The sequence below is a fragment of the Cyrtonyx montezumae genome, unplaced genomic scaffold (genome assembly GCF_038088225.1).
Source record: "Cyrtonyx montezumae isolate F1298 unplaced genomic scaffold, pur_monq_1.0 scaffold_13, whole genome shotgun sequence".
NCBI classification, from domain to species: domain Eukaryota; kingdom Metazoa; phylum Chordata; class Aves; order Galliformes; family Odontophoridae; genus Cyrtonyx; species Cyrtonyx montezumae.
The window spans coordinates 33,347,705-33,374,786 of NW_027071859.1; the positions used below are offsets into that span (position 1 = coordinate 33,347,705).

General features: G+C 38.6%; 1 protein-coding gene across 3 annotated transcripts in view; it reads left to right on the top strand.

Moving 5' to 3' along the window:
- ZNF292 (zinc finger protein 292) overlaps positions 1-25,203 on the top strand; it is a 57,959-nt gene extending 32,756 nt beyond the window's left edge. For 2 of the 3 annotated variants that reach the window (XM_065730994.1, XM_065730996.1), the window contains exons 4-8: positions 1,130-1,265; positions 10,585-10,787; positions 13,065-13,201; positions 14,421-14,562; positions 16,367-25,203. In XM_065730994.1, the coding sequence (XP_065587066.1) occupies positions 1,130-1,265; positions 10,585-10,787; positions 13,065-13,201; positions 14,421-14,562; positions 16,367-23,494 (7,746 nt within the window). In that variant the 3' untranslated portion in view covers positions 23,495-25,203. Of the gene's footprint in view, positions 1-1,129; positions 1,266-7,092; positions 7,165-10,584; positions 10,788-13,064; positions 13,202-14,420; positions 14,563-16,366 lie in introns of those variants that run through there. The other variant, XM_065730995.1, reaches the window with a different exon arrangement.
- Positions 25,204-27,082: the final 1,879 nt, after the last annotated feature.

Below are 27,082 nucleotides of genomic sequence, written 5' to 3' on the forward strand. Positions count from 1 at the left end.
AAGGCAACAAAAATTGTGAAGGACTAGAAGGTTACCTCATCATGTCCTGCAGCTCCATCACAAGGGAAATTGGAAGGACAGGTGTTCATGTCTGCTCTCTGGTGACAGTGACAGGACCTGAAGGAATGGCATAGAGCTGCATCAGGGAGAGTCAAGTCAAGTGGGGATTAGGATGAGGTTCTTTGCCAAGAGGGTGATTGGTCATGGAGCAGTGGTCATGGCCCCAGGCTGCAAGAGTTCAGGGAGTGTTTGGACAGGGTTTGAATTTTTGGGTGGTCCTGTGTGGAGCTGGGAGATGGAATTGGTGATTCTCATTGGTCCCTTCCAACTTGGGATATTCTGTAGTTTATCAAAATATTAGCAGGGTAGAGAGTGCAATAATAACAGCGAAAAACAAAATACAGTTACTTCATAATTTTCAGCCTAAATAATAAAGGAAAATCCAAAGCTCTTTTTCAGAGTGATTTTCTACTAGCATCTGCCTAATGCAGATTAACTCCTAAAAGATGTGTTTATGCCGAGAGGCTCCACAGCCTTCAGAACAGGTGGGAAAGTAAAAGGAATGTGAAGAGGTTGAAATGAGCAGTTTCTTTTATGACTGGCATTAGTTGTGCATTGCTCCATAATCCTCAGAGTTTTCAGTCTATTTAGTTTGCTCCCAGATAGAACTCTACTTCCACAACCAATCCTGCTAATGAAGTGCAGAAGAAGGCGTGTCAGTTAATTTTATGAATTCAGTCCACCTTCATCATGCTTGCGTAGAACCATCGTGTCTTACAGCTTATGTCACACCAATATGTGGGCAAGAGACTTTTCTAAAACTCAGTTTTCAAAAGGGAAGCGCATTTCATAATTCTAGTTTCAGAAGTAGCTTCGTTGATAAATTGCACTGCAAGCTGGGGATGTTCAGTTTCCTCTTCAGGTTTCTCTGCCTCAGTCTTAGGAGGTAGAGACAGAAGTAATACTGTTAACGGGCTGAATGTTATTTTGATATGCATTTAACTCTTTGTCAAGTGTCTTGTGGAGGTTTTTTGTTTGTTTTTTACATAAGATATAAAAGAATATAAAAGACTTGCTTCTTTTTTTCCTCTTTTTAACAATATGTTGTTTTGTAAAACATATTCATCAGGTGGCTCATAAAAACTTGATGGAAAATGGCAGCCGGGAACTGCATATTTTAACTACTCTTACTCAAGAGAAGGGAGTGTGGAAGAACCCAGTATTGTGTGGTATTCTTTCCCAGGAACAGTTGGATCCAGATAAAGGTACAATTTAAAACATTTGATGTGGAAAAAATGTATTTTAATGCATTGGAATATTACTTCGACACATAAGCCTTTAGTTCAATATAGGTTGTGATTCATTTATAAGCTATTTAAATGAAATATACTAGTAGCATTATTTGAATTAATAAAACAGTATGTTCCTAAGAATGTACCAATAATATAGTGTTAGTAACTTGCATAAAATGTAATAATTGCTGGACATCTCCATAAGCTGTGTGAGAGGAGATTATATATTTTAAAATCAGGTAAGTTCAGTTTTGCTATACAAAAACTATTGGGCATAAAAAAATAAAATTATATTTAAAATGAATATGGCATTTATTCAGCTATGAAATGCAGAATGGGACATCAATGAATGAATATGAATTTAGAGTACAGTTCTGAGATTGGCTAACAGCAGTTGCATAGGGAACAGTGCATAAACAACATAGATGTATAGTTATATTTTCTTGATTTCTCATTGCAGGTGCCAGTGATTTGCAATTCGGAATTGCTATCCCTGTACTAATAAGTTTTGACTGATTTTTTTTTAATTATTTTAATTCTTTGAGACTGCCTAATTGTTTTTAGAATCTGCATGAACCATCACATCTAAGTGTCTGTGGCAGAATTGCACAGTTCTTGAATAAAGTAGCTTCTCTTTAGCGTGACACCTGCTCACATTGTGTGATATTCTCTACTTATGAAAAAGTAAACTCTTACTTGCATCTTCTACTGGATGCATCTTTTTGGTAAGATGTGATGTGCTAGACTGCTGTTATGTCCCTGCTTCTCTCTCTCTACTGTTGTGGTCTTAGTCTTCCATACTGTCTTCCAACTTCATTGTCCCATTTCTGATACAAAAGACAAAGGTTTATTCAGCAGTCAAGATGTAATGTTCTGAATTCCCACTTCTTTTCTCATTCCTATCACATGATTTCCTAATATTAGGCTTAGTTTTGACTAAACACTGAAGCAGCAGTTTCTTAAAGCACTGTTTTAGTCCCACATTGTTTACTGAGTAGTAGTACATGTTCCACGTGTTAGGATATTTCTCAAAGACACAGTCTATTTTCCTGCATATAAAGTTATGATTGTGGGTTTTTTTTCCACAAAAATCACTTGTTTTTTTATTTGAATTTGGGCTGTTATGTCACTTACCAGAATGCAGTCCTCTTCTACAATTGCAGTCCTTCTTCACGATTTTTTTTAAATATACCTTTTATCAGCATATTTTGTCACTTCGTGTGCTACTCCATTTTCCAAATGTTTATAAAAGTACTTGTAGAGGTCCTCAGTGAATTAACAGTTATCCTTCTTTTTCTCCTTTCAACTGATAATTTATCCATGTAAGTATCTGATTTCTAATACCAAGATTTCTTAGTGTCTTTACAGGCTTTCAGAGACTTCCTTTAAGGCCTTTAGAAAATTAACACGATCTCCTTTATCCACATTCTCATGACTCTCTCAGATAAGTCCAAGGATTATATAATATGATTTTTTTTACGGAAACATCCTTACTCTTACACACGATCTTTGTTTTGTCACTTCTAATAATTTATTATTTATATAATACATATGTTAGGTTGGTGTGGGGTTTTAGAATCTTCCAGAATACTCTTACACTAGTTTCTTATAAACCATCTTTTAGTAGCAGTAAGATACTTCTAAGAGAGAGGTGTAATTAGTATTTGGTTGCCTTGTATTTGGCTTCTTCAGAACTCGCTTGTGAATCTTGTTGTGATGAGTATCATTTTATCCATGTTTTCCTGTCAAGTTTTCTACTGACACTTCGGAGTTCCTTTTAGTTTTGAATGCTTTTTATTCAAGAATGTTTCTTCCAAGGGCTGAGTGCCCTTCTGAGTGACTACTGTTAGAGTTATTACTTGTCTTGATGATAGAAAATTCTGCCTGCCTAAATTGCACAAGATTGCATGTCATGATAAAATGTCATCAAAAGTAAGCGTTACACTTTCTGCAGAGCATCACCGATGTACACAGCAGTGGAGAGGAGGAGAATTCTGAAGGTACTGATGAGTTTCTTGACTTAGAGCTCCTTTCAGTAGAAAATAGATATAAGGTAAAAATAATAATAATAATAATAATAATAATAAAAAATCAGTGCGCTTGGTACTTATGAGTTTATGTGACTTCCCTGGATTCAGAAGCAGTACTTGCCTCCCCATTCAGATTATGAGGACAATGTACAAACCATTCAACATTAATTTCACTATAACAGTCTCTAGAGTATTTGCAAACTTTGCTTACAGTAGTTTGTTCTTTGCTGTTACAGAAGATCCCAACTGTTAAAAGTAGTCAGCTTGTTACACCGGGATGCTGCAATCTGGCAAATTTGATTAGTGCAATCTTTAAGTAATAATCACTATAAATACGTATGTGTTGGAGATCCTAGAATCATCTGTTCCACGTCTGTTAATGGAGACTCCACCACTGCCATGGGCAGTCTATTCCAATGCTTGACCACACTCTCCATGATGAAATTCATCAGTTGATTTAATTCATCCAATCTAAACCTACCCTGGCAACTTGAAACTGTTTCCTCACAACCTATCCCTTGCTGCTTGCTTGCCCTCCTTGCTGCAGCCTCCTTTCAGGTAGTAGTAGAGGGCAGTGAGGTCTCCCCTCAGCCTTCAGCAGATGAAACAGGCCCAGTTCCCCCAGATGCTATTCGTAACTCTTGTTTTCCAGTCCCTTCACCAGCTTTATTACTCGTCTGCATGCACTCAAGCAACTGTATGACAGTTAAGACTGAAAATGTTTTTACCTAAGCACTGCCCTCTTTTAAGATTTTGCTACATCTGTATTTCTCTTTCAGTTTTTTCATCATCTTAATTTTATCTTATTTTCCATCTTGTTAGCCTCAATTATGACAGAACAAAGAAATTACAGTCCATTCGGATTCTGAACCAAATAAACCAAAATACTGAGTGAAGAGCTGCTAGATTTTGGGTCAGTGATCATCTCTGCCATTGACTCCTGAAGGTCATTTTGCCTCTTTGTATCTGTTGCAGGAAGCACAACTAGGTATCTGTTTTGTCACAGGGTCAGATAATTTTAAGATTTTGTTTTCAAATTGCTGAAACGTCATACATAGGGTGAGAGACAATTATAACTGATTAGTCAACACATCTGATTTGTTCTGATTATAGTCAAGCAAACAATCTCTGGTGTACTGGAACTCTTCGCTCTTCAGGAATGGATTGTTTAATAGATTCCACTTAAATATGAGCCAGAAGTACCAATTTTGTAAAATGTTAGGGAGATTGTTCTCTGAGTGCCCTGTCATTAAGTAATGACTTACACCTGACTGCACAGCTCAGTTTTCCAATCATTGTATGCCTGTGAAAATCCACACACCAAGGAGATTAAAAAAAAAAAAGGTAGAGGGTTGGGTACCCAGTTGTAGGAGTGCTGACAAGAACAGCATACCTGTCACTGGTTTATTTGATGCTGATAGATATTCCTGCTTCTCTACAAGGCATTAATACAGTGCATATGAAATAGTATTGCAAGAACCATAGTTACGATAGATACATATTTGCATGTGTGCACATACATAAAATGTTTTCAGATTGGAAATACTCTCCAGGTGTTTCATTTGTCACCTGTTTGAGTGACAAACATTGGAATTGGGCTGGCTTATTAACCCATCTGTGTATATAAATGTTGGGAGGTCTGACTAAAGTTACTAGATTGTGTGATAGATGTCACCAAATAAACCCCTTTGGCAGCTTCTGCAATGATGAAAACCCTACTTGAGTTGTTTCTGAAGAAAACAAAACCTCTACCCCTGCAAGTGAAACATAGGCACTGTCTTTTTGTGTTCTCTTTATTTATATATACATTTTAATATACTTAGATACATTTTTGTCATTCTTGATTTGTGACTCTGAAGATAAGTTATTTTCTGAAACTGCATTGTCAGTAGAGGCTTTGAAGGTCATCTGTGGGCTCCATAAGTGGACATCTGGAGGCGATGGCGCTAATTGTGACTGCCCCTTGAGACTCGAGAATATTCTGTTCCTTTTCCTGAAAGAATCTCTTTTTGAGTTTCCCGAATCTGCTTAGTACTGTATGTCATGAATCGCATGCTGAGTTGAAGAGTGTCCACACAGTTTCAAACAAAACAGATTCCCCCCCTCAGTATTGCAGTTCCACAAACTCTTTTTTGCTCCCAATCCTTATCAGTGTCTCTATGCAGCAGCACCCACAACAATTATGTGTCCAGGCCTGCAACTTCTTGGTTCAAATCCTGGTTCCTCACCAATATTACCTCTCAAATATGTGCTTGGGTGCTGAAAACTACTTGTTTGATCATGTAAATTTTCTTGTCCTTTTTTTCTTCCTAAACCTGTCTCTTGTGTCTTTAAGGAATATTTATCAAATTTTGAGTCTGGGCTATGTAGCATCATGCACAGGTTAGACTTGAGTGATCAGCTAAAGCCATATGATCACACTGAGTCACTGCGGTAGCAGAGTACCAACATTCCTGCACAGCATTGCAGTGGTCCCTTATGAATATGTTGGTAGTGTTCTCTGCTGTGGACCACTGCTCAACCAGTTTCCTCTAATCCAGTGGCAGGGGAAACTAGTCCCAGTACCAAAGCAGAAAGAAATTTGGAAATGCATTCTAAGACATGTGAAAGTGAAAATTTCATCCACACTGTTACACTGAAGTTGACAGTACTGACTGTGATCACTGACAGGTCTGAAAGTGATTAATCTGCCTTAGTGCTCAGAACCGTTTTCATACCGCTGTTGCATTTTTGCGTTGATTGGATCTGCCATCGTTTCAGGTTTCAACTGCAGGGCTGTTGTTTTTCTTGAGGTTGCATCAGAACACTAATGAGCAACCAGTGCTCATATCTGGAGAGGGGAATTTTCAATATTTCCATCAATGCTTAGGGAAGGAAACCTTACTAAGATGATCTTAATTCTTCACTTAGTAGTGGGTCTTCTGTCTTACTTGCCTCCTGAACTATCAGATGTTGAATTTTAGATCATTCCTGATTTTAATCTTGAATTGAAGCTGATCTGAAACTCACGACAATCAGAATTAACATTTCTTGAAATTGGATACCTAATCCAAACAGCCTTAGTGCCTAGGATCCCGAAGATTGCAAACTGAGATGTGATGAGTATTTTGAGTTGTGTTAGAATCTGTACGGTGATAAGAACTCCACTGCACATCCGCTGCCACTTTCTGTCAGTGTGGCTTGCACTCTGCAGCATGAGACACTTTTTTTCCAACCTTGACATTGTCACTTCTTTGTCGTTACCATGAAATCTTCCAGAACTAAGTCTCTGCTGTCATTGGTATCTCCTCAGCTGGTACTGAGGACAGATGGAGGAATTATCCAGAAGAAAAATTTTCTGAGATAACCGTATAAAAAGAGAGGGTTCTGTTTGTTTGTTTTTTCCTTTATCTGACACTGATTATCCTTAGGGATTTAAACCTTGATGTCAAGAATTAAGTTCTTGAAATTTTCAGAGACTAAAGTGTAGTAGGCAGATTTCTGAAGAATGTCCCACTGAAGAGATGTTCAAGGATACAACCATCACTGGTCAGAGATTATCAAGGGAAGGATATTAGAACATAGGGAAGGCTAGATTTTAAGCAGCCAGCATGGAACTATTTTGAATAATCAGAGCACCCTCCATCAGAAGTCAGTTGATACCAGCAACATCACTTAAAAATTAAAAAGTAATTTTTAAAAAAGTGTTTTCATCCTGGGTATATGCAAAGCAGCCACCTGGAACTTCTTTTACCCTTTCACCAGACATTATGCCATCGTACAAGCATCCAGGATTGGTGCTGCATTCAGCAGACCTGTGCTGAGATGTTGTTTGCATGAAGGATTCTGACACCCAGCTCCAGGTAAATATGAAAGTATCAAGTACAGTTCAGAATCACCCACAGTGTGAACGCACATGTGGACTAACACTTGAAGATGACTGGAGAGGTTACTTACTAGTCACTGAAGTTCTTTGAGATGGATAGTCCACATGTACATTCGCCTCTTGCCTTCATTCATCCTCTTTGGTCAGAGCGAGGTTGTGAAGAAATAAAGGTCTCTGGTAGATTGATTTATGTCTATCCAAGAGTTGGCAAAGGCTAGAGTAGTTGGATTATGAGTGCTTTGAGTAAGGCAAAAAGTCATTGCTTTGTGTCCTACGAGTCTTCTGGTCAGCCAAAATGAGATATACATGTGGACTGTCCACCAGGGAGATCTTGTTACTACAAGTCTGTTCACAGCTTATTCATGCTCGTGTGATACTAATCCAGAGATTATCCTTTCTCTTTTTTAATTCATATATGCTGTAAGCATTACCTGTATTACAGGTTCATAGTAGTTCTTGTGGACTTGATATAGAGTCACTTGGTAGTCAAGCTCCAGCTGCGAGATGTGAGGGAATGTCAGGGAAAACATGGAAAGGGTTAGAGGACAGTATATCTGCCATTATCAGTTACCAGATCAAAGTACCATCTATTAGATGTCATCTGCTCATCTTTTTTCTTCTCATTTTAATTCTGTATTTTTAATAGTATTTTGCACATGTCTTGCACAAATGTCAGATTGTAAATTTCAGTTAATAGTGCACAAAATCAGCATTTACTAATTCTTTAAAGAATTGTGCTGTTACTAAACTGATTTAGTACAAATGATGTAGGTTTTGTACTCGTAAAGATTAACTGATTTGATCTGAAAAGAAGTACAGCCAAGCATTTTTATGAAGTTCTATTTGTTGCATGAAACTAACAATTTGTCTGCAATAACTCTTAAGACATCACAATATAAAATACGTTTAAAAAAACATCAATAATAAAAAGCAACAAGCAAAATCTTATGTTTAGGACTGCTTACTGCCATGGACTTACTCCCTCAACCTGAGTACTATCTTTTGTCTTAAAATACATTGCATAGTTTATGTGTGAAATAATTAAAACTTGTATTTTGAGTGAGCTTTCAAATGTTAACTGTAATGATTATACTGACTTGGATTAGAATAAAGACTTAAGAGGTAGTATGTAACTTTAACCCTGAGGTCTTCCTGTTTCTTGTTGAACTGATAACAGAAAATGATCTGATGATGATTATGTAAGGTGAGCTATCTGAAGCAGTAGAACACTAAAGGAAAGGATTATACAGAGGCCTAGTAGCTTAAGCAAAGTCTCTAAAATATTAAATATCGTAATTAAATCAGAGTGAAACGTCCTGGATTACCAGTATAGCTTAAAGACTCTGTAGTCTTCTCATATCTTGTTACAGACATAAGGTAAAGTGTTCCAATGTTATTTGAAGCAGAGTAGCTGACAGAGTAAACAATGTGGGTGAAGGGGATTACTGCAACCTACCTGGTGGGAGGAAGAGCAAAGCTAAAACCATTGAATGTAATTAACCACTGGGTCATTTGTGGGTTGACAAGAGTATGATTTTTTTTTTATTTTATTTTTTTAATAAAGATCCAGAAATTGCACCAAAACAACATTTCTTATGCTAATTGAAAGTGTCAGATCATAAATGCCAAAATGGCTGCTGTCTACCAATTGACTGTTAGTGTGCTGTAGTCCTCCTTTGTTATTGCATGAATAAAAAGCTGTATCTTCATGGACATGGAAAGAGGAAGAAAGTCTTGTTTGGTTGAGTGTTCTTACACATTAGCGAGCCATGGATGATCATTTGTAATAGCATGGAAGATTTCTGAACAAATAACTGACAAGCTGGTTGAAATGATTCAACCAGAAACCTTGCAATGTGTGAAAGGTAACGATGAGGTCTAGCAGGCACTGTGTCTGCAAAAGGCAGTATTTTCTGACCTAAATTTACATGCTTCTGATTAAAGAGAATAGTTGACCTAATTTCAATTGCAAGACAATCTTTTAGTAATACCCCATGTGTAAGTAGCTAGAAAAAGGAAAAATAATGAGATAAAATGAAGGACAGTCATGAATCGAAAACTAACAAGGAAGGGAGGAGTTAATTTTGTTGATCTTTTTTCTTTCAACAATTCTCATGTTCAGTATACTAATATTCCACTGAGATAATCAATGTTATAGATGCTGAAATTACTTGATTATTCCGTCAAGATCAAACGACATTAGAAATGAAGAGAATACAATAAACTGGGTGAATGGGTGACATGATGGAAGTGAAGTTCAATGCAAGTGTGTTCAGTGAAATGTAACAAATGTTTCTATCAGTATTTATCAAGAAGTGAGCATTGCAGATGCCGGGGTGGTTTCAGGAAGGGGTGATGCAAATACTCAAAGGCTGGAAATGATCACATTTAGTGAAGAGCAGCAGTTTATCCTAATGTCATGAATCTGATTTTTTCCATAAAAGAATGGTGCAGAGAAAGTATGTAGGGAAAACGGTGAAAACTTGTATTGTGTGTGAATGAGTTAAAAAGATTTTTTTTCATGCAGTATGTAACTTTAGCTTGTGGAAGCAGTTGTCATGAGGAATGGTTGATGCCAAAAGAATTAAACAATACTGAATGTCTCTATCCAGTTTTAATAAATATTTTAGATGCAATATTATGCTTCATACTTCAAAGGTGAAGTACATTTCATCAGAACTTAAAGATCTGGATGAGGCCTGGGGTGTATTTAGAGGAGTGGAAACAACCTGCATTCTCCTCTTCCATAGGATTATTAAGCCCTCCACTGAAACAGTGTTGCAGTAGGCACAGTGGAGTTTTGACTCTAGCAGCAGTGCATCTGCGGAATATAATTGAATACAGTCTAGCCATTACCGTAACTTTGAATTTTAAACTACACAGTAAGTGTTTACAAGCCTCTTATTTGGCTCAAAAACTTTAAAAGGGAATTTGACTGCATTGTATGAATTCATAATATGAAATATTTAACAGTATTTCAGAGAACTGCAGATACTTTGTCACCTTTATCCTTTGGTAGTGAGGTCTTTAAAAAGCAGCTTTTAGAGTGATACAGCATGAATGCATAAGGAAGGATGTGAGTGTAGTAGTAGCTTTGTGTTCTCTTTCTGTAGAATTAAGTGGTGCCTAAACATTTTAACATTTATATGCCTTTTAAAATCTGTTTTGTGTGCAGCTATTTTGCAGTGAATTAAAACTTGCAAGTAGAATAAAGGGGTATATTGTAGCAGAGAATCCTTGTAATAAATAAGTACAGCTCTCAAATATGCTTTTTGTTCGTACCTTTTTTATTTGTATAGATTTTGTAGGCTAGCCATGAATGAATAAATGCCATCTGTTAATTCTGTAATATGCTGTGAAATGTGTATGTAATATTTTGGCTTGTTTTTCTTTGAAGTGAATGAATTTTTAGTGTTTGAAGGCCCTGTCCTGCTGGATATGCGTATTAAGCACCTCATGAAAACAAAGCAATTAGTACAAGCTGCTGCCCTGGCAAAACTCTGCTCTGACCATCCAGAAATCAGTGCAAAAGGCAATTTCAAGCAAACCTACCTGGTCTGTCTTTGTTCAGGATCACCAAATGAAAAACTCATGGAGGAAGTAAGTAAAACATAATGGCTTATTTCTTTAATAACAGTGAAATCACCAGTTATAGTTAGGCTGCTTTCACACAGAAGATATTTGTTTTTAAATATGATTAATGTACTTTGATTATTTTGTTTTTCTTTTCATTTAAGGCACTTCTAAACTGTTAGTAACGATTCTTGGCTAAAACACTTGTGGAAATGGAATATCAGATCCCTAGTAGATATTTTCTGGTTCTGCTGCAATGCCACATTTAATTCTACTTAAAATATTTAAATTTATGCCTTAGTTCCTGTTACTAAAGTGGAGATAAGGGGGTTGCCACTCTTACAAATTTAACCGTAACTTTCTGCACAGTTCCTAGCACATAGGGTGGAGCCTTTAGGTGCTACTTTCAGTTCAGACAACAGATGTAATGTTTTTGACCTCCGTGTACATGTCAGGAAATAACAATTTACTTCAAGTAGGAGGTGAAATGGAAGATGAAACCAGGTACTCGATCTGCTTTGAAATGTTCTTCTCACTTTTAAATGAAAAAATCAGAAATGAGATGACAGCTTTCCAGTTCCGCGTTCTTTCAGGTTACATTATCACTTCTCACCCCACCCCAAAATTTTACCGGGGATAGTAAAGAATTATCCCAGATAACCTAGTACATGTATTTCCAAACCTTGATTTCCTAAGCGTGGACTGCTTAATTTTGCAGCTCTGGCTGCAACAATTTTGCAGTAGTAATAGTCATTTTGGAAAGTTCATGTATTATAAACCAGAAGGCTGATAGGCTATTAATATGTTGAGCTGGACTTCAGAATTGAAAGGGATAGCCCTTTCATAGTTGGAGAATGGAATGAGAAAATGGGAATTAAATGTAAATATAAGAAGTGCAGATGACTCTAATGATATGGAAATCATTGTATCTATTTAAAATAGGTAGCAAAGTAGCATTTGTGGTCATTTTCAGCTTGAATTAGCCTAATATTTTGCTTCAGAAATATGAAGGACTCAGACTGCAGGATGTGAAATGCCTAGGCATACAGGCTTGGTGGCACAGTCTGTGCAGACTGTTGCTGGAAGCACATCTGAACTCTGATACGCTGGAAAAACAATTCAGAAAAAAACATGCTTTTATTTTAAGATCAGCTTCACATGCTCTTCCATAAGCTATTCAGTGATGGGCCCCCTCAGAGAAGGTGCTGAGCGAAGCAGGCTTTGTCTGAACTGGTATGACAGTTATGTTTATCCATCCTCTCTGAAGTCTTGGGAGAGACAGTTTTCCTTAGAAGATGACCTTGAGATTCTTAAATCTCAAATGACAGGCAGTGAAGGGTTATCGCTATATTTACAAAGCCACAATTTAGAGGGAAAAAATGATTTATACTTTTCAAAATTGTGGCTTAATTGCTGGGGAAATATCTGGATACGATGATGCCAAACCAAACTGTGCTGCCACTGTATACAAAATACCAAGCTATCTAGTTATTTGGATTGTGGCTTCTTTTTCTAGCTTTGGGATTTCTTGTGATTACTCAAGAGAGATTTTCAGCAGTGCAGTTGCCCTGGCCAAGTTGTTCTTCAGCTGCCAACACTGAAGAATGTCCTGCCAGATGTGCTAATTGATGTAATCAAGCCAGTCTGCTGAGAATCAAAATAGACAGTAGTAGTTTCAACAACTGCTCTGATTCATTACTGATCTAATTGTCTAGTACTGCTGGGTGACTATTTTTTGCTTTGTTTTACTATGAAGCTAAGTGCTTGTGTTGTGGCTCAAATGTTTATATTAAATTACATTGCATAAACTGTGATATTCTTGTAGGCATTTGTTTGGTCTGCTTCATCTGCACAGCTTCCTTATTGATTTTTGAAAAATAATGAAAAATACAGGAATATTCATGTTAAACTTTCATACTCATTAATTGACCAGCTATTGTATTAAACCAGTAATAATATCATGAGCTGGTAAACTGGATTAGAGCTAAAGATAATAGTCTCTTTGTATTAGGCTGCAATTTATCTTATTATTACCGTAACCGTATGGATTATTAATGATGCATTCCAAGAAGTTTGTGACTGGGACATTAGATATAAGTCTGATGTCTTTAAGAAACAAGCTTCAGAAAAGATTTTTCTGTGAGCATAACCAATTTTCACCTGAAAACGCTGATTTTCTTTCAGTCGTGTCGCAGTCTGATAAAGTTAACTGTTCACTAAGTTCTTTTTGCAAAGGTTTGGATTAATGCTTATCTGAAAATGAAACCACATGCTTAGTCTTGGTCTCGTTTTCTTTCCTCACAGATTGCAGAAGTAGATTGCAAAGATGCTCTAGAAATGATCTGTAACCTGGAATCTGATGGAGATGAGAAGACTGCTCTAATTTTATGTGCAGCGTTTTTATCTCGACAGCTTCAGCAAGGAGAAATGTACTGTGCCTGGTGAGTTTGAATATTGTTTTCTGTCTGGTGCAGTGTAAATTTATTTAGGGAGGAGAGAGGTGGTACATAAGCTATAAGTTGACTTTCTTTGTCTGATAATATCCATGAGCTAAACAGGAAAGAGATAAGACTTCTGGAAAGCTTTTTTTTGTTGGTTTGTTTTAAGAAAGAAAAAGTATTTAATAAGATTAGCTTCCATGACCAGAGTTTGAAGGCTGCCTTGTATGAGGAGGTATTAACAAATACTGGTAATTTTAGTTAGTAATTTTTCCTGACTGTAGTCTTACGCTGTAGAAATAAGGAAATTAATATCTGCAGGCAGATAGTCAGCATTATGATGAATTTAATGCATACTTTTCCCTTCTGTCCTTGTTTCATAACACATTTGTTTACCTTGATAAATTTCTAGAAGCCAGGGTACTCTTTACTATTGTAACCACAGTTACTAGACAGATTAAAGTACTTATTGTTTACGGTTTGCTATCACTGATGCAGGAACAAATAACCGGTCTTGAGTTGAGCTGTTTTTAGTCTGAGCTTCCAGCCACTAACAGCATAGTCATGATTCCAAACCTGTATGATGCCTGAAGGATCTGCTATGCTTCTGCACCTCATTTCTCGTGCAGCAGCAGTGGAACATCTGTTTGTGGAGGATTTTGTGTTAACAGATTCTGCAAAAGTTTCAGAGATTACAACATTTTATAGGATGCTGAGTACCTTTGGCACTTGTTTGCAACTAAGGAGAGCCTCTTCTTTAGGAAACTAAGTATCAGAGTTGAAATAGTGAGATAACCTACTATTACTGTTTGTTTTTTGGGGCTAATTTCTCACTAAAGCAATTTAACTTCAGTTCATAAAACAACTCAAGAAAAATTCATGTACCACAGAGAAAAGTGATCCTCCTATAGCTGTTAATAATTACTGAGAATGCAGAAGCGTAAAATTTTTCAAGACCACATAATGAGCCCACAAATTATGTAATTTGTGGCATTTCTGCTTTTGTTCAGGTCTTTTCTTTTGGAATTGAGTCATTGTGGTGGTTTTTTAAATTAGATATTAATAATGTGGGTATAGTAATAAAAGCTGTAGGATAAGATGTGAGTAAATTCATGTTTTCATTTTCCTAAAGACAAAATAGAAACGGTTCTCAACCTTGCATTTCTTGTGATCAGATGAGTGATTGTGTTGCTGGTCTTGAAACATTGCTCTCTTGTTCTAGGGAACTGACTCTTTTCTGGAGTAAACTGCAGCAAAGGGTAGAGCCTTCTATTCAAGTGTATCTAGAGAGATGTCGTCAACTTTCTGTGTTAACTAAGACTGTTTATCACATTTTCTTCCTGATCAAAGTAATTAATTCAGAGGTAAGGATATTCCTGAAAGAATATTCCAATACAATTTAAACAGAAATATCAATAGGAAAATGGTATGAAAGCTGCTTAGACATCCAGTATTTTTGAGGCAGTCATAATTGGTTTGGGGAAAAGATAACAACCTCTTTGTATAGGTAAACTGCAGGTTGATTCATTTTAAATCATTGCCACTCTCTGGTCATTTGAAAGGAAAAAAAATGAGTTTAACAAAGAAGATTAGAATGCCACAGCTGAGATGAAATAAAATGAAGTTGCAGCCTTCTGCTATTGTATGTATTTACTAAATAAGGTATTTTCTATTGCCAGGTCCTAATGTTCCTCTTTATTATTTTCCATATTTCACATATTATAAAAGATGTCGTGTTGTGGATGACCAGAGGAAATGAAGGCTCTGCATTGTAATATATATATATATATATATATATATATATATAATATTAATTATTTTAATATAATTATCAATTAATTTTACACAATAAATATTTATATTTATTATATATATATAAGAATATCGTAGAAATAAAGGAGGAAGAAAAATAAATCTTTCAGTCTGCCACAAAGAATGCAGTTTGTTTTGATAAATGACATACTTGCCTTTTGCAGACTTAGATGCATAACTCGGTTCCTATAGCTCTGTCATGTAATTTTCTTAGTTTCCTATCAGCAGTTGTAGTATTTAATGTTTACATCCAAGTTTAGCCCTTCCAAAAGCTTTTGGTTGGAGAGATTTCTGTAATTCTGTGTACTCTTAAGTAAAAAAAAAAAATCATGTTTTCCTTTTGCATCGTTATGGCCTGACTAATCATGGGCTAATCTTGTTTTTTCCCAAAGACCTGGACTGAATTGGAGTGGTGGGGAATGATTTTGGCAAAGAGTTGTGATATTGAAAGCTGTCTGCTCCATGCCATGCTGATTTTTCCTTAGTGAACTGTAGACTGTTTCATTGGTGGCAGAAATTTGAATCCATAAAAGAAGTAGACTTGTGTATTCACAAATCACAGAATGTCAGGGATTGGAAGGGACCTCGAAAGATCATCTAGTCTAATCCCCCTGCCAGAGCAGGATGCACTTGACTTTCACGTATACAGTGGCCTCTCTGTGCATCCTTGGTAGCTAAAGGAACTATACAATTAACGTAAATGTAGTCTACCTTCCTGGAGACTGTAAATGAGGAAGGGCTATATACGTGACCTTTGAAACACTGAAATGCTGGAACATTTAGTTCCTTTTATTACTTCCAGTTGGAATAAACCCTTGTGTTCAGTTTTAATCAGTTGATTTTGAAGTGGAATAGTCTTCAAAAATAGAAACAAACTCTTATGCCTTAAGTAATTTCCAAATTTCATAGCTTTTTGTTAATCATGTGCTTCTCTTACTGTAGCTGTAGCACTTGTTACATTTAGTTCTACCTAGTGTTAACTTAGTGCTCCACAGAAGCTTATTTCAAGTAACTGCGACCAAACTGGCATGCTTTAATTTATGGAAAAGCTCCAGTACTGCTCTAATACAGATTGTATTCCTCTTCCATACAAGCCGAAAGTCACAAATATGGCAGAATGTACTTGTAATATGTATTTTAATAGTTCAATGTAGTTTAATAGTCTAAACTTCCAGTTTGTGGTAGCATGAAGACAAATCATGTAACTTAGCCTAGCATTTAAAACTACGTTTGTTAAAGAAAAAAGTGTATTATTAGATACAGCTGCATTTTCCTTACACTTAGGATTGAATATGATTTTTTTTTTTTAATAAATACAAAAAGGGCGGATTTACTAAGATTAATCTTGCTTTACAGATTGATGGTGCTGGACTTGCAACCTGCATTGAACTGTGTGTGAAAGCTTTGCGCTTGGAATCCAGTGAAAATACAGATGTCAAGATATCTATTTGCAAGACTATCTCCTGTTTGCTTCCCGATGATTTGGAGGTTAAACGTGCTTGTCAGTTGAGTGAATTTCTTCTTGAACCCACTGTGGATGCGTACTATGCTGTTGAAATGCTTTATAATCAGCCTGATCAAAAGTACGACGAAGAGAATCTTCCAATACCAAATTCATTGCGCTGTGAGCTCTTACTTGTACTGAAAACTCAGTGGCCTTTTGATCCAGAATTCTGGGACTGGAAAACTCTAAAGCGTCAGTGTCTGGCATTGATGGGAGAGGAAGCATCCATTGTGTCTTCAATAGACGAACTCAATGATAGCGAAGTTTATGAGAAGGTTGAAGATTGCCAGGAAGAGACTAAAGAAACTTCTATGAATGGGTTTGCTGGCAGTTTTGATGAAGCTTCAAGCCTTCTTAAAGGTATCAGAGATGAAAAGCAGAAAAAGAGAGAAATTAAAAAACTCAGAGAGAGAGGATTCATATCAGCTAGATTTAGGAACTGGCAAGCTTATATGCAGTATTGTGTGTTATGCGACAAGGAATTCCTAGGTCATAGAATAGTTAGGCATGCTCAAAAACATTATAAAGATGGAATTTACAGTTGCCCTATTTGTGCCCAAAATTTTAATTCTAAGGAAAACTTTGTTCCCCACGTAACTTTGCATGTTAAGAAATCCAGCAAAGAGAGACTGGCTGCTATGAAACCGCTGAGAAGATTGGGAAGACCTCCTAAAATAGCAACTACCAACGAGAATCAGAAAACCAATTCCGTATCCAAACAGGAGCAGCGACCCATTAAGAAGAACAGTCTCTATTCAACAGACTTCATCGTATTTAATGATAACGATGGCTCTGATGATGAAAATGATGAGAAAGATAAACCATATGTACCAGAGATAGTGCCAGTTCAAAAGCCACTACCTGTTAATGAATTCACCTGCCCTGTAACATTTTGTAAAAAAGGCTTTAAGTATTTTAAGAACCTAATAGCACATGCAAAGGGGCATAAGGATAATGAAGAAGCTAAGCGTTTTCTAGAAATGCAAAGCAAAAAAGTGATTTGTCAGTACTGTAGGCGACATTTTGTAAGTGTTACTCACCTGAACGATCATTTACAAATGCACTGTGGCAGCAAGCCTTATATCTGCATACAGATGAAATGTAAGGCTGGTTTTAACAGTTACGCTGAGCTGCTAACTCACAGGAAGGAGCATCCAGTCTTCAGAGCAAAGTGTATGTTTCCTAAATGTGGGAGAGTGTTTTCTGAAGCCTATTTACTGTATGATCACGAAGCACAACACTATAATACCTATACCTGCAAATTCACGGGCTGTGGAAAAGTGTACCGTTCTCAGAATGAACTAGAAAAGCATACTGAAGAACACAGCAAGCAGCCTGAAAAAGTGCAACAGCCGGAAGGCCAGACTGATCAGTCTGATCTTAGTCAACCTTCTAAAGCTAATGAAAGTACTGATGGAGTTGCTGTTAAAGAAGAATCTGCATCTGCTCCAGCTGACAACCAAAATAGTTTTACTGAAGGAGAAAACTATGTGTGGAATGAAATTAAAGCAGAACCGGTTGGGAATGAAAGTGTAAATACATCCCCAAGTGCAGTGCAGCAAACGGATTCCTTGCCTAATGCTGCTCCAGAAGAGGCTGCTGCAGGTTCAGTGAAGACAGAAGTAGCAATTCCAGTGAGCAGTGTTAAGGTGCTTGCAGTTAACCAGAAGATCCAAGATAACTTTGTAAGAAGTAAATTGGCTGCTACTACCAGTAAGGTAGATACCACTAAATCTGGAGCCCAGCAATTGTGCTCAACAGTTGATTCTTGTCTTCCAGTTTTCCAGGAAAGAAAGGAAGAGAATTGTCTCAGTCAGTCTCAGAATGTTCAAAATATTTCTCTGAGTTCTAACACACTAAAACCAGAAGCCCTTGAATCAAAAAGCTTAGAAGGGCAAGTAAACACTGTAAATGCGCTTAGTGTGCAGAATCAGGCAGGGTACCAAAACAGTGTTCCCATTTCCAAACTTGAAATTGAAGACAGTATTAAAGCTGCAGCAAATCTATATAACCTACCTTTAAAAACTTTAGAAAGTATTACATTTATTCCATCGCAGCCTAGCATAAATAATTCTCTAGTTCCAACTGTGTCACCGGCAGCCCCAGTTCAGAAATTCAGTTGTCAGGTGGAGGGGTGTACTCGAACATACAACTCATCACAGAGCATTGGCAAACATATGAAGGCAGCGCACCCTGATCAGTATGCTACTTTTAAAATGCAATGTAAAAACAAGAAACCACGGAAATCCAGCCATTTACAAAACATGGCAGACGAGGGAAAGATGGTCTGTCTGGTGCCATCGCAAGCGGGCAGTCCCAGCGGTGCTGCTTTTACTGCACAGAGCAAAACGAATACAAACCCCACCTGTTCCAGTCAAGTGCAACACCTCTCAAGCACGCTTTTCCCAACTCACTTAGAAAGTTTGACTAATCCTATGTTGCCTGTCGTCGAAAGTGTCATAAACCCAAGTTTGTCTACTCGTATTAAAAGTGAGCCTGAAAGTGTTCTGTGTTCACAGATGGAAAATCTGTCTGGTGTAACCTTGCCTTCCCAGTTGGAAGATCTGGCAAAAAGAGTTATGCCTCTGAATATTGATGGTGGCTCAGATCCCTTTCTTCCTTTGCCTGCGGAGAATGGTCCAATGTCTCTTTTTCCTTCGCCTTCAGAGAACGCCCCAAGTTCAGTCTTCTCACAGCTGGAAAACAACACAAGCAACTTTTCATCACAACTAGAAGGAAACAGCAGCTCTGCTTTCCCCAAAGAGGAGAGCATCGATCAATTGTTTCCTCCACGAGTGAATAATGAAAATAACTTCAATGAAACCAGTTCTCAACATCCAACTCCGGAAAAGATGAAAAAGGACCGTGGCCGGGGCCCAAATGGAAAAGAAAGGAAGCCAAAACATAACAAGCGGGCAAAATGGCCAGCAATAATTAGAGATGGAAAATTTATCTGTAGCAGGTGTTTCAGAGCTTTTACTAATCCTCGATCGCTTGGTGGTCACTTATCTAAGAGGTCGTATTGTAAGCCTCTTGAAGGATCAGAAATTTCTGCAGAAGCCCTGCAGGCTAATGGACAGTCTTTGCTTGCCAGCATGATTCTTTCCTCGAATTCATTAAGCTTGCAGCAACCCCAGGAGTCTACCTTCAATCCAGAACTGTGTTTTAAAGACCCAGCATTCCTGCAGTTGCTTGCGTCTGAAAATCGTTCTGCGGCCTTACTGCAGACCATGTTCCCAAGGGCCAATGTGCCTAACTTTAATACCAGTGGAAATGAGGAAGGAAATCAAATTATAAAACAGGCTTTGGAAACTGCGGGCATCTCAACTACCTTTGATAACACAGAAGTACTTCCGCACATAGTTACAACAAGTTGCGTCACTGGAACAACTCAAATAAATGCAGCTGTTCTCCCCAATTCAACCATGTCACCTCTGTTGCAGACAGTCTGCAACCCAAATACTCTGCTAACAGACCAAAACAGGACCCTCGATACCAAAATTCCTTCAGTAAATGAGTGCAAGAGTGTGCCTGTTTTCGCAACAGATGATTTAATGCTAAAGACGATTGAAAATGGCCTGTGCTCTAGCTCATTTTCTAATGCTGTTGCAGCAGCACAAACCTTTGCAGGGAACACTTCGCGAGTTTCAGTTATAAGTTCTCCCAATACTTCCGTATCAAATGACTCAAATAAGAAGGGAACCAGTGCTTCAAAGAGGAAGAGAAAAGCAACTACACCCTTACTCGCACCTAACATAGCACAGAAAGTAGCAGTAAATAATATAACAACGGGACTTGTAACCAAAAGCACTGAAGGAAACATGCAAACACAGGGAGATAATTTTCAGCCCAACTTGCTAGCAAATTGTGATTCTCAAGCAGTGGCAGAAAATCTCACACAGAAACTCAGTAATGCTGACAATCAGTTATTCATGGCCGGTATCAAAGAGAACTTCAAAACAAACCTTGAGACTCGTACAACATTAACAGTGAAAGCAGAAAATGGGGATTCCCAAATGATGCCTACAAATTCTTGTGTGCAGACCAATTCGGAGGAGCAGGTTTCAGAAGACAATGTTATTCAGAACTTTGAAAAAACCCTTGAAATAATTAAAAGTGCCATGAATTCACAGATGCTCGAGGTGAAAACTGAAATTCAGGATACTGGCACTGCTTCGGGACAGAACTTGCAAGTGAATAACACACAAACTTCTTCAGGAAATTCTTCAAGTAGTGTGCTGTTACCCACTCACACACAGTTTGCAGTGCATGCAGGGAACGTCACTGCTGCAAAGACTAATAACCCTGCTCAGTCTGAAGCATCTCAAAAAGTTGATAATCAAATGCTGGAAATTTTGGAGGGCTTGCAAAAACTGAAACTAGAAAATGATCCATCTATTCAGGTCTCTGAGAGTGTTTCCCAGTGTCCCCCAGCAGATACTGTAGCACCAGCAGTTCCTGTTATATCGGTTGAAAACAAACCTCTCGTCCAGGTACCTTCCGAAACGATCATTCACTTCAGTGACAAAGTTAATAAGCCTTTCGTATGTCAGAATCAAGGTTGCAGCTATAGTGCGATGACAAAAGACGCCTTGTTTAAACACTACGGCAAGGTTCATCAGTACACTGCAGAAATGATACTGGAAATTAAGAAACATCAACTGAAGTATGCCCCATTTAAGTGTGTTGTTGCTAGCTGTCCAAAGACGTTCACACGAAACTCTAATCTCCGAGCGCACTGCCAGCTTGTACATCATTTTACAACAGAGGAGATGGTAAAATTAAAAATTAAAAGGCCTTATGGCAGAAGGTCTCAAAGTGAAGTTGTAAATGCAGCCTCACAACCTGTTGAAATTAATGCGCAGACACTAATAACAGAAAACAAAACTGCAGCTCCGTTGGACAAAGAAGGTCAGATAAAGGAAGCTCTAGAGCCTGTAAATGTCTTGGAAAAGTTGCTACCAGAGAAAAATACTCCTGAAAGGCTGGAAACACCTCCCCAGGTGGTTTCCATTTCATTGGAGCAGCATAATGCAGCCACTTTTGTTAACGCACAGGCAAAAGTACGCAAAGCTAAGAGGCACAGGAAGGAAAAAGAGGAGAGAAAACATCGGAAGCCTGTAACAAAACCTCTGGAGTTTCCTACTAGATACAGTCCTTATAGACCATATCGATGCGTCCATCAGGGCTGCTTCGCGGCATTCACAATTCAGCAAAATCTAATCCTTCATTATCAAGCTGTGCACAAATCAGACCTTCCTGCCTTCTCTGCTGAAGTGGAGGAGGAGAGTGAGCCAAATAAGGAGGAACGTGATGAAACTGAAACCAAACCCAGCATCAGAGAATTCAGGTGTGAGATGAGTGACTGCTCCCGAATATTCCAGGAGGTTCCTAGCTTGATCCAGCATTACATGAAGCTTCATAACATGACTCCCGAGCAAATCAGGAGCATGAAACCAGCTCCCGAAGCAGGAAGATTTTCTTGTGATCAGTCTCAGTGTAAATCTTCGTTTACAGTGTATTTCAACTACGTTACGCATCTTGAGACAGATCACGGTGTTAAGATAAGGCCAAACAAGGTAGAAGATGATGGCGTATTCAAGTGTGACTGCGAGGGCTGTGACCGTATTTATGCTACCAGATCTAACCTCCTCAGGCATATTTTTAATAAACATAATGACAGGCATAAAGATCATCTAATAAGACCCAGAAGGCTGACACCGGGTCAGGAAAACATTTCAAGCAAAGCAAACCAGGAGAAACCAGTGACGTCCAAGCAGAGAGGACTGAAAAACAAATCGGGAAAAGAAAGTAGCAGGCTGTCAGAGAAAGCAAAAAGAAAGAAAAACATCAACTTGGAAAACAAGAATTCAAAAGCAGTGCAAATTCAGGAAAATAAGGCTTATTCACTGAAACGTGGAAAACACGTGTTTGCTATAAAGGCTAGAAATGAGGCATTGTCTGAATGCACTAGCAGATTTGTAACTCAGTATCCGTGTATGATAAAAGGATGTTCTTCTGTAGTTACAAGCGAAAGTAACATCATAAGACATTATAAATGTCACAAATTGTCCAAGGCCTTTACGTCGCAACACAGAAATCTTCTCATCGTATCGAAAAAGCACTGTGTGCCAGAAGTAAAGGAAACGCCTTGTGAGCCAGAGGAAACTGACAAAAAAAGTGATGTGGAAGGGGCAGAACCAGGTTCATTAGCAAGCAATAACGATTCAAGCACATTGACGTTACCGCAAGAAGAAACTGAGAAAGGTGAGAAGGATGAAGTGGATGAGCTGACAGAACTCTTCATTACTAAGCTGATTAACGAGGATTGTTCAAGTGCTGAAAATCAAGCAAAAATATCTTCCAGTGTAAATAGCGACTCGCAGGAGACCAACTCCTGCCCCTCAGAGAAGCAAAAATCAAACAACTTAAAAAGAGCAAACAAAGAAAAAAATGTATCTCAGAATAAGAGAAGAAGAACTGAGAAAACAGAGGAGGTGCTGCCTGCTGAAGTGAGTAACCTGCACAGGGAGGAAGAGACTGCTGTCGCTATTCAGACAGCTGAAGAGCAGCCTGCGGCTTTTGACTGGAGTTCATTTAAGCCTATGGGTTTTGAAGTTTCATTCCTCAAGTTCCTTGAAGAGTCTGCTGTGAAGCAAAAGAAAAACACTGAAAGAGACCACCATAGCAGCGGAACCAAAAAAGGATCTCATTCAAACACACGAAAATCCAACGAGAAGACCTCCTTAGAAAAAAGTAATAATGTCACTTGGTCGTCTTCTGCAACTGAAACCTTTGTGCAGTTTGCCAATCCATCACAGCTTCAGTGCTGTGATAACGTGAAGATAGTTTTAGACAAGACTTTTAAAGACTGCACTGAGCGTGCGTTGAAGCAACTTCAGGAAATGAGACCTACCATCAGTCTGAGAAGACTTGATGAGCGCTGCGGAAGTGATCCAGAAGTTCAAGCTGCAAAATAAAGAAAGGGTAATGAAGAAGGGCAATCAAAACTGAAAGCCTAATGTGTGTATCCATTACCTGTAATAAAGTTTATTTTGAATAGGAAGCCATCACGCATGCTAGTAACTGTCCAGCTTTTTATTTTATTTTGAGGTGGTTTAATCTAGAGAAAAACATGACATTTGTCATGTAAATTTTCATTTGTTTTCATCCCTATGGGACTTGAAGAACAGAATAATTGCTTCAGCTTTGTAAATACTTGATCAAGACCTCAACTTTCTATCGAATTGTCCTTTCCATGAACTACATCTTTGTGAATTGTCTGTGATTGGCATCTTTCACCAGGTCACTGATGATGTACAACAGTACTCTTTATTTGTAGATACATTTTTTTTGTATATATTTATTATTGTAAATCATTTGCTGCCACCAGCAGTCTGTAAGTCTAAACTATTAAATGACACATTTATATTCAGAATTTTAATTTGTAACTAAGTGATCCAGTTTTTAAAACTGTCCTTTAATCATTTTAAATTAAGACCTTTTGAACTAAAACTAGCTAAGTCTCTCACGTCCAGTTTATTTTGCGTAAAGCATTTATTTACAGGAGAGGAGCTGGATGAGATCACACTTGGTAGGTTCAGCGTACTGACACACTCATTTTTGTAAATTTTAACATGCAGTATCTACAGATGATACTCATGTGTAGTTAACTCATAGTAGTTTTCTTATAGCTACATTTTTTCATTGCTTTTAATTGGATACAAAGCATTTATGATTCCATAATAAAAAAATGGAAATGTGAATAAAATAGTTTGCTACATCGGAGATTTAAAATAATATTTGGTATTACAGAATCCATTGTGAATGTGATAGAAAATTAGTAGTGTGGAGCAGTGTATATATTTGAGGTGGTGATTTGTGAAGTAGCCCAGTATTGCCTTAAATAAAATCACATTTCATTTCTTGTTTTATACATGTGATCTTATAAAGGTTATTTTTGTTTCTGTAACTTAGATTGGTGTATAGTTTAATTTTTGTTAAAAAATCGAAAAATCCAAAAACAAACCTTCAGAAACCGTTTCTGTAAATAGTGGGTTTATAAAACAGATGGTTTATTTTGATAATACCAGTTTGGTATCTATCTATAAAACGTGTGAGTCCTTATGCCATACCGTTAAAAAAAACTGAATAAACAAAGGCACTTTCTGAAAGGGAAGTGAGATTGTGATCTTACGGATACGCTCAGTGCTTGTGCTGTGTTGATGGCACGGGCTCTCCCTGCACTCCTCTGCCCCTTGCTGACTGTGTTTGGCACCGCTTGTGCCACCTCTGTGTTTTCCACACTGGAAGGAGCCCCCGCAGCAGTGCCACGTGTAGCTGTTGGGTTCGGGGCGCTTTCTCTATATGCTGCTAACTGGCACGGCAGGTGTCCGGCTTCCTTGAGTAACCAAAAGAGCAACTGTGATCGTGAGAGCTGTCAGGACCCAGGAATCTGTGGTGGTGCTGTTGGTTTGTGATTGCGCGCGGCTCAGATGGGACAAGCCAGCTGGATTGTGCGGTACCAAAAATTTCTCATGGATTATTCTCATACTGGATGTGACCTACCTTCGGTGATATAAAATAGTCTTTATCTTGGGAGAGACTGGCTTGCATTTTTTTTTTCTATAAACTTGTCTTGCCATGTAAAGCTTTGCATTAATTGCTTCACCTGATTGCTTTTAAACCATTCACGTGGAGTCTCTGACAGGTGTCCTGAAGATCAGTTCAGAGGGCAGGCTCTTACAGCAGAACGAAGGGACTGCTTTTGAGAGTGAAGATTATGTATGAAAAAGCAAGAAGGCAGCAGCATTTCAGCCTTGGGAATAGCTCACAGTTTGCTCTCCAGTGCTGAGCTGTATGCCTTTATACAAAGCACGTGCTTTCTTCTGAACACAGTCCATTTGCTTATGTAAACTTCATCTCTCTTGAGTGACCCAACGCTGCCAGGTTAGCAAATCAAAGGTTCGATCTGAAAATGGTAAAAGTAGAACAGGTGCTGCTTTTTCACAGAATTGCAGGGGTTGGAAAGGACCTCAGGAGATCATCGAGTCCGACCCCACTGCTGAAGGGTTCCTGCAATAGGTTGCACAGGTAGGCATCCAGGCAGCTTTTTCTCTTGGTGAAAATGCCATGTTCGGGGAAGGGGATCTGCAGGGGAGGGGAGGAAGGGGACCATCTTGGGAGCTGCACTGGAGCTGTCCTCAGATGTACCCGAGGGTAAGGGGATGTCCACACACCACTCAGGTGATCACTTTTGGAAGATCCATTCATCCCTTTTTGTGTTACGTAAAACACTGTCCAACAGAAACATTCCCAGTAACTGCAGCATTTGCCCTCTTTAGACTGAGGATAGCATAAAGCATTTAGGTACACAGTGGGATGCCATCAAAAAGCAAAAGCAAAATTCAGTGTCATACACATCCAGAACATCATTTCTAATTCTAATCTGAGTGCATGATCTGAATTACTGAGAATGACATTTTTAATATTCTATCATTACCATCCCAATCAGTCCACATTTTTGAGAAGCAGTGTAGTCCCTGCCCCTGGTGGCACATTCCCTGTTAGATGGATACTGATGGCCTGGTCAACGGGTAAACCAGTGTGGTGTTTTTCCTTAAAAACACATATGCTTTAAATAAGGGGCTGAAGGGAGAGTTCATTTTAAGATGTCACAGGGTGCAGAGGGTGGTGTAGTTTGGTAAAGCCGCCTGCAAAAGTTCTTTGGTACTTGCATTTGGGTATTTCACCGCAAGCAATGTGTGATACCTTCCTACATGCTGCTCTGACAACAGCTGCAAGCCCATGACCCACTCCTGCCCATGGGATAGGACTCGGGAGCTGGTGGCACCTCCCCAGCCCTCGGGGTGTCCCAGCAGCATCCAGGCCCCGCTCTTCTGTTCCCACTTTCCTCCTGCCTACCTGCCTCTCTTCTTCCAGTTCCCGGGATCTCGCAGCTCCTGCTTCCCCTCTGCTGGGCCCGGTCTGGCTCTGGCTGGAGCCTCAGCATGGAGGGAGGGGCAGGGTACGGGAGGCGAGGGGTGAGGGGAAAGCCATCAGCAGGCAGGGAAGTATTTCTCTTCCATGGCGTTTATTTTTCCAGCTTCATTTCTCAGAAGGTGAGAAGATTAGCTGGGTTTTAAAGGACACTAAGATTTACATAAGCTTTGGACCTTTTTAATGTTTGCAGAGATGTTTTAAAATACAAACGAGGTAAATGTATTTGTATGAATGTGTGCTGAGCGATTATACAGTTTTTTTCCATTACAGAGAGGGCTCAGGTCAGGTTTGTACCAGTTGCTATGTGTTTAAGGATGCAGTGCTTTTAGCCTTTGGAAATGAAAAAATAGAGCATTTGAATTGAAAATGCTGCCATTTTGTCCGTTTGGGTGACGTGAAGTTGAATACATTAGTTTAGGACTCGAGCCTACAAACCCACTCGAACCAAAAATGGAAGCATGAATGACTTTGGAGATGGAGGGGGGAGTGAGGAGGGCTGGAGCAGGAAGGAACACACAGGTGGGAAAAGGCTGGAAGGGAAGGAGCCCGAGAACAAATGCTGGACA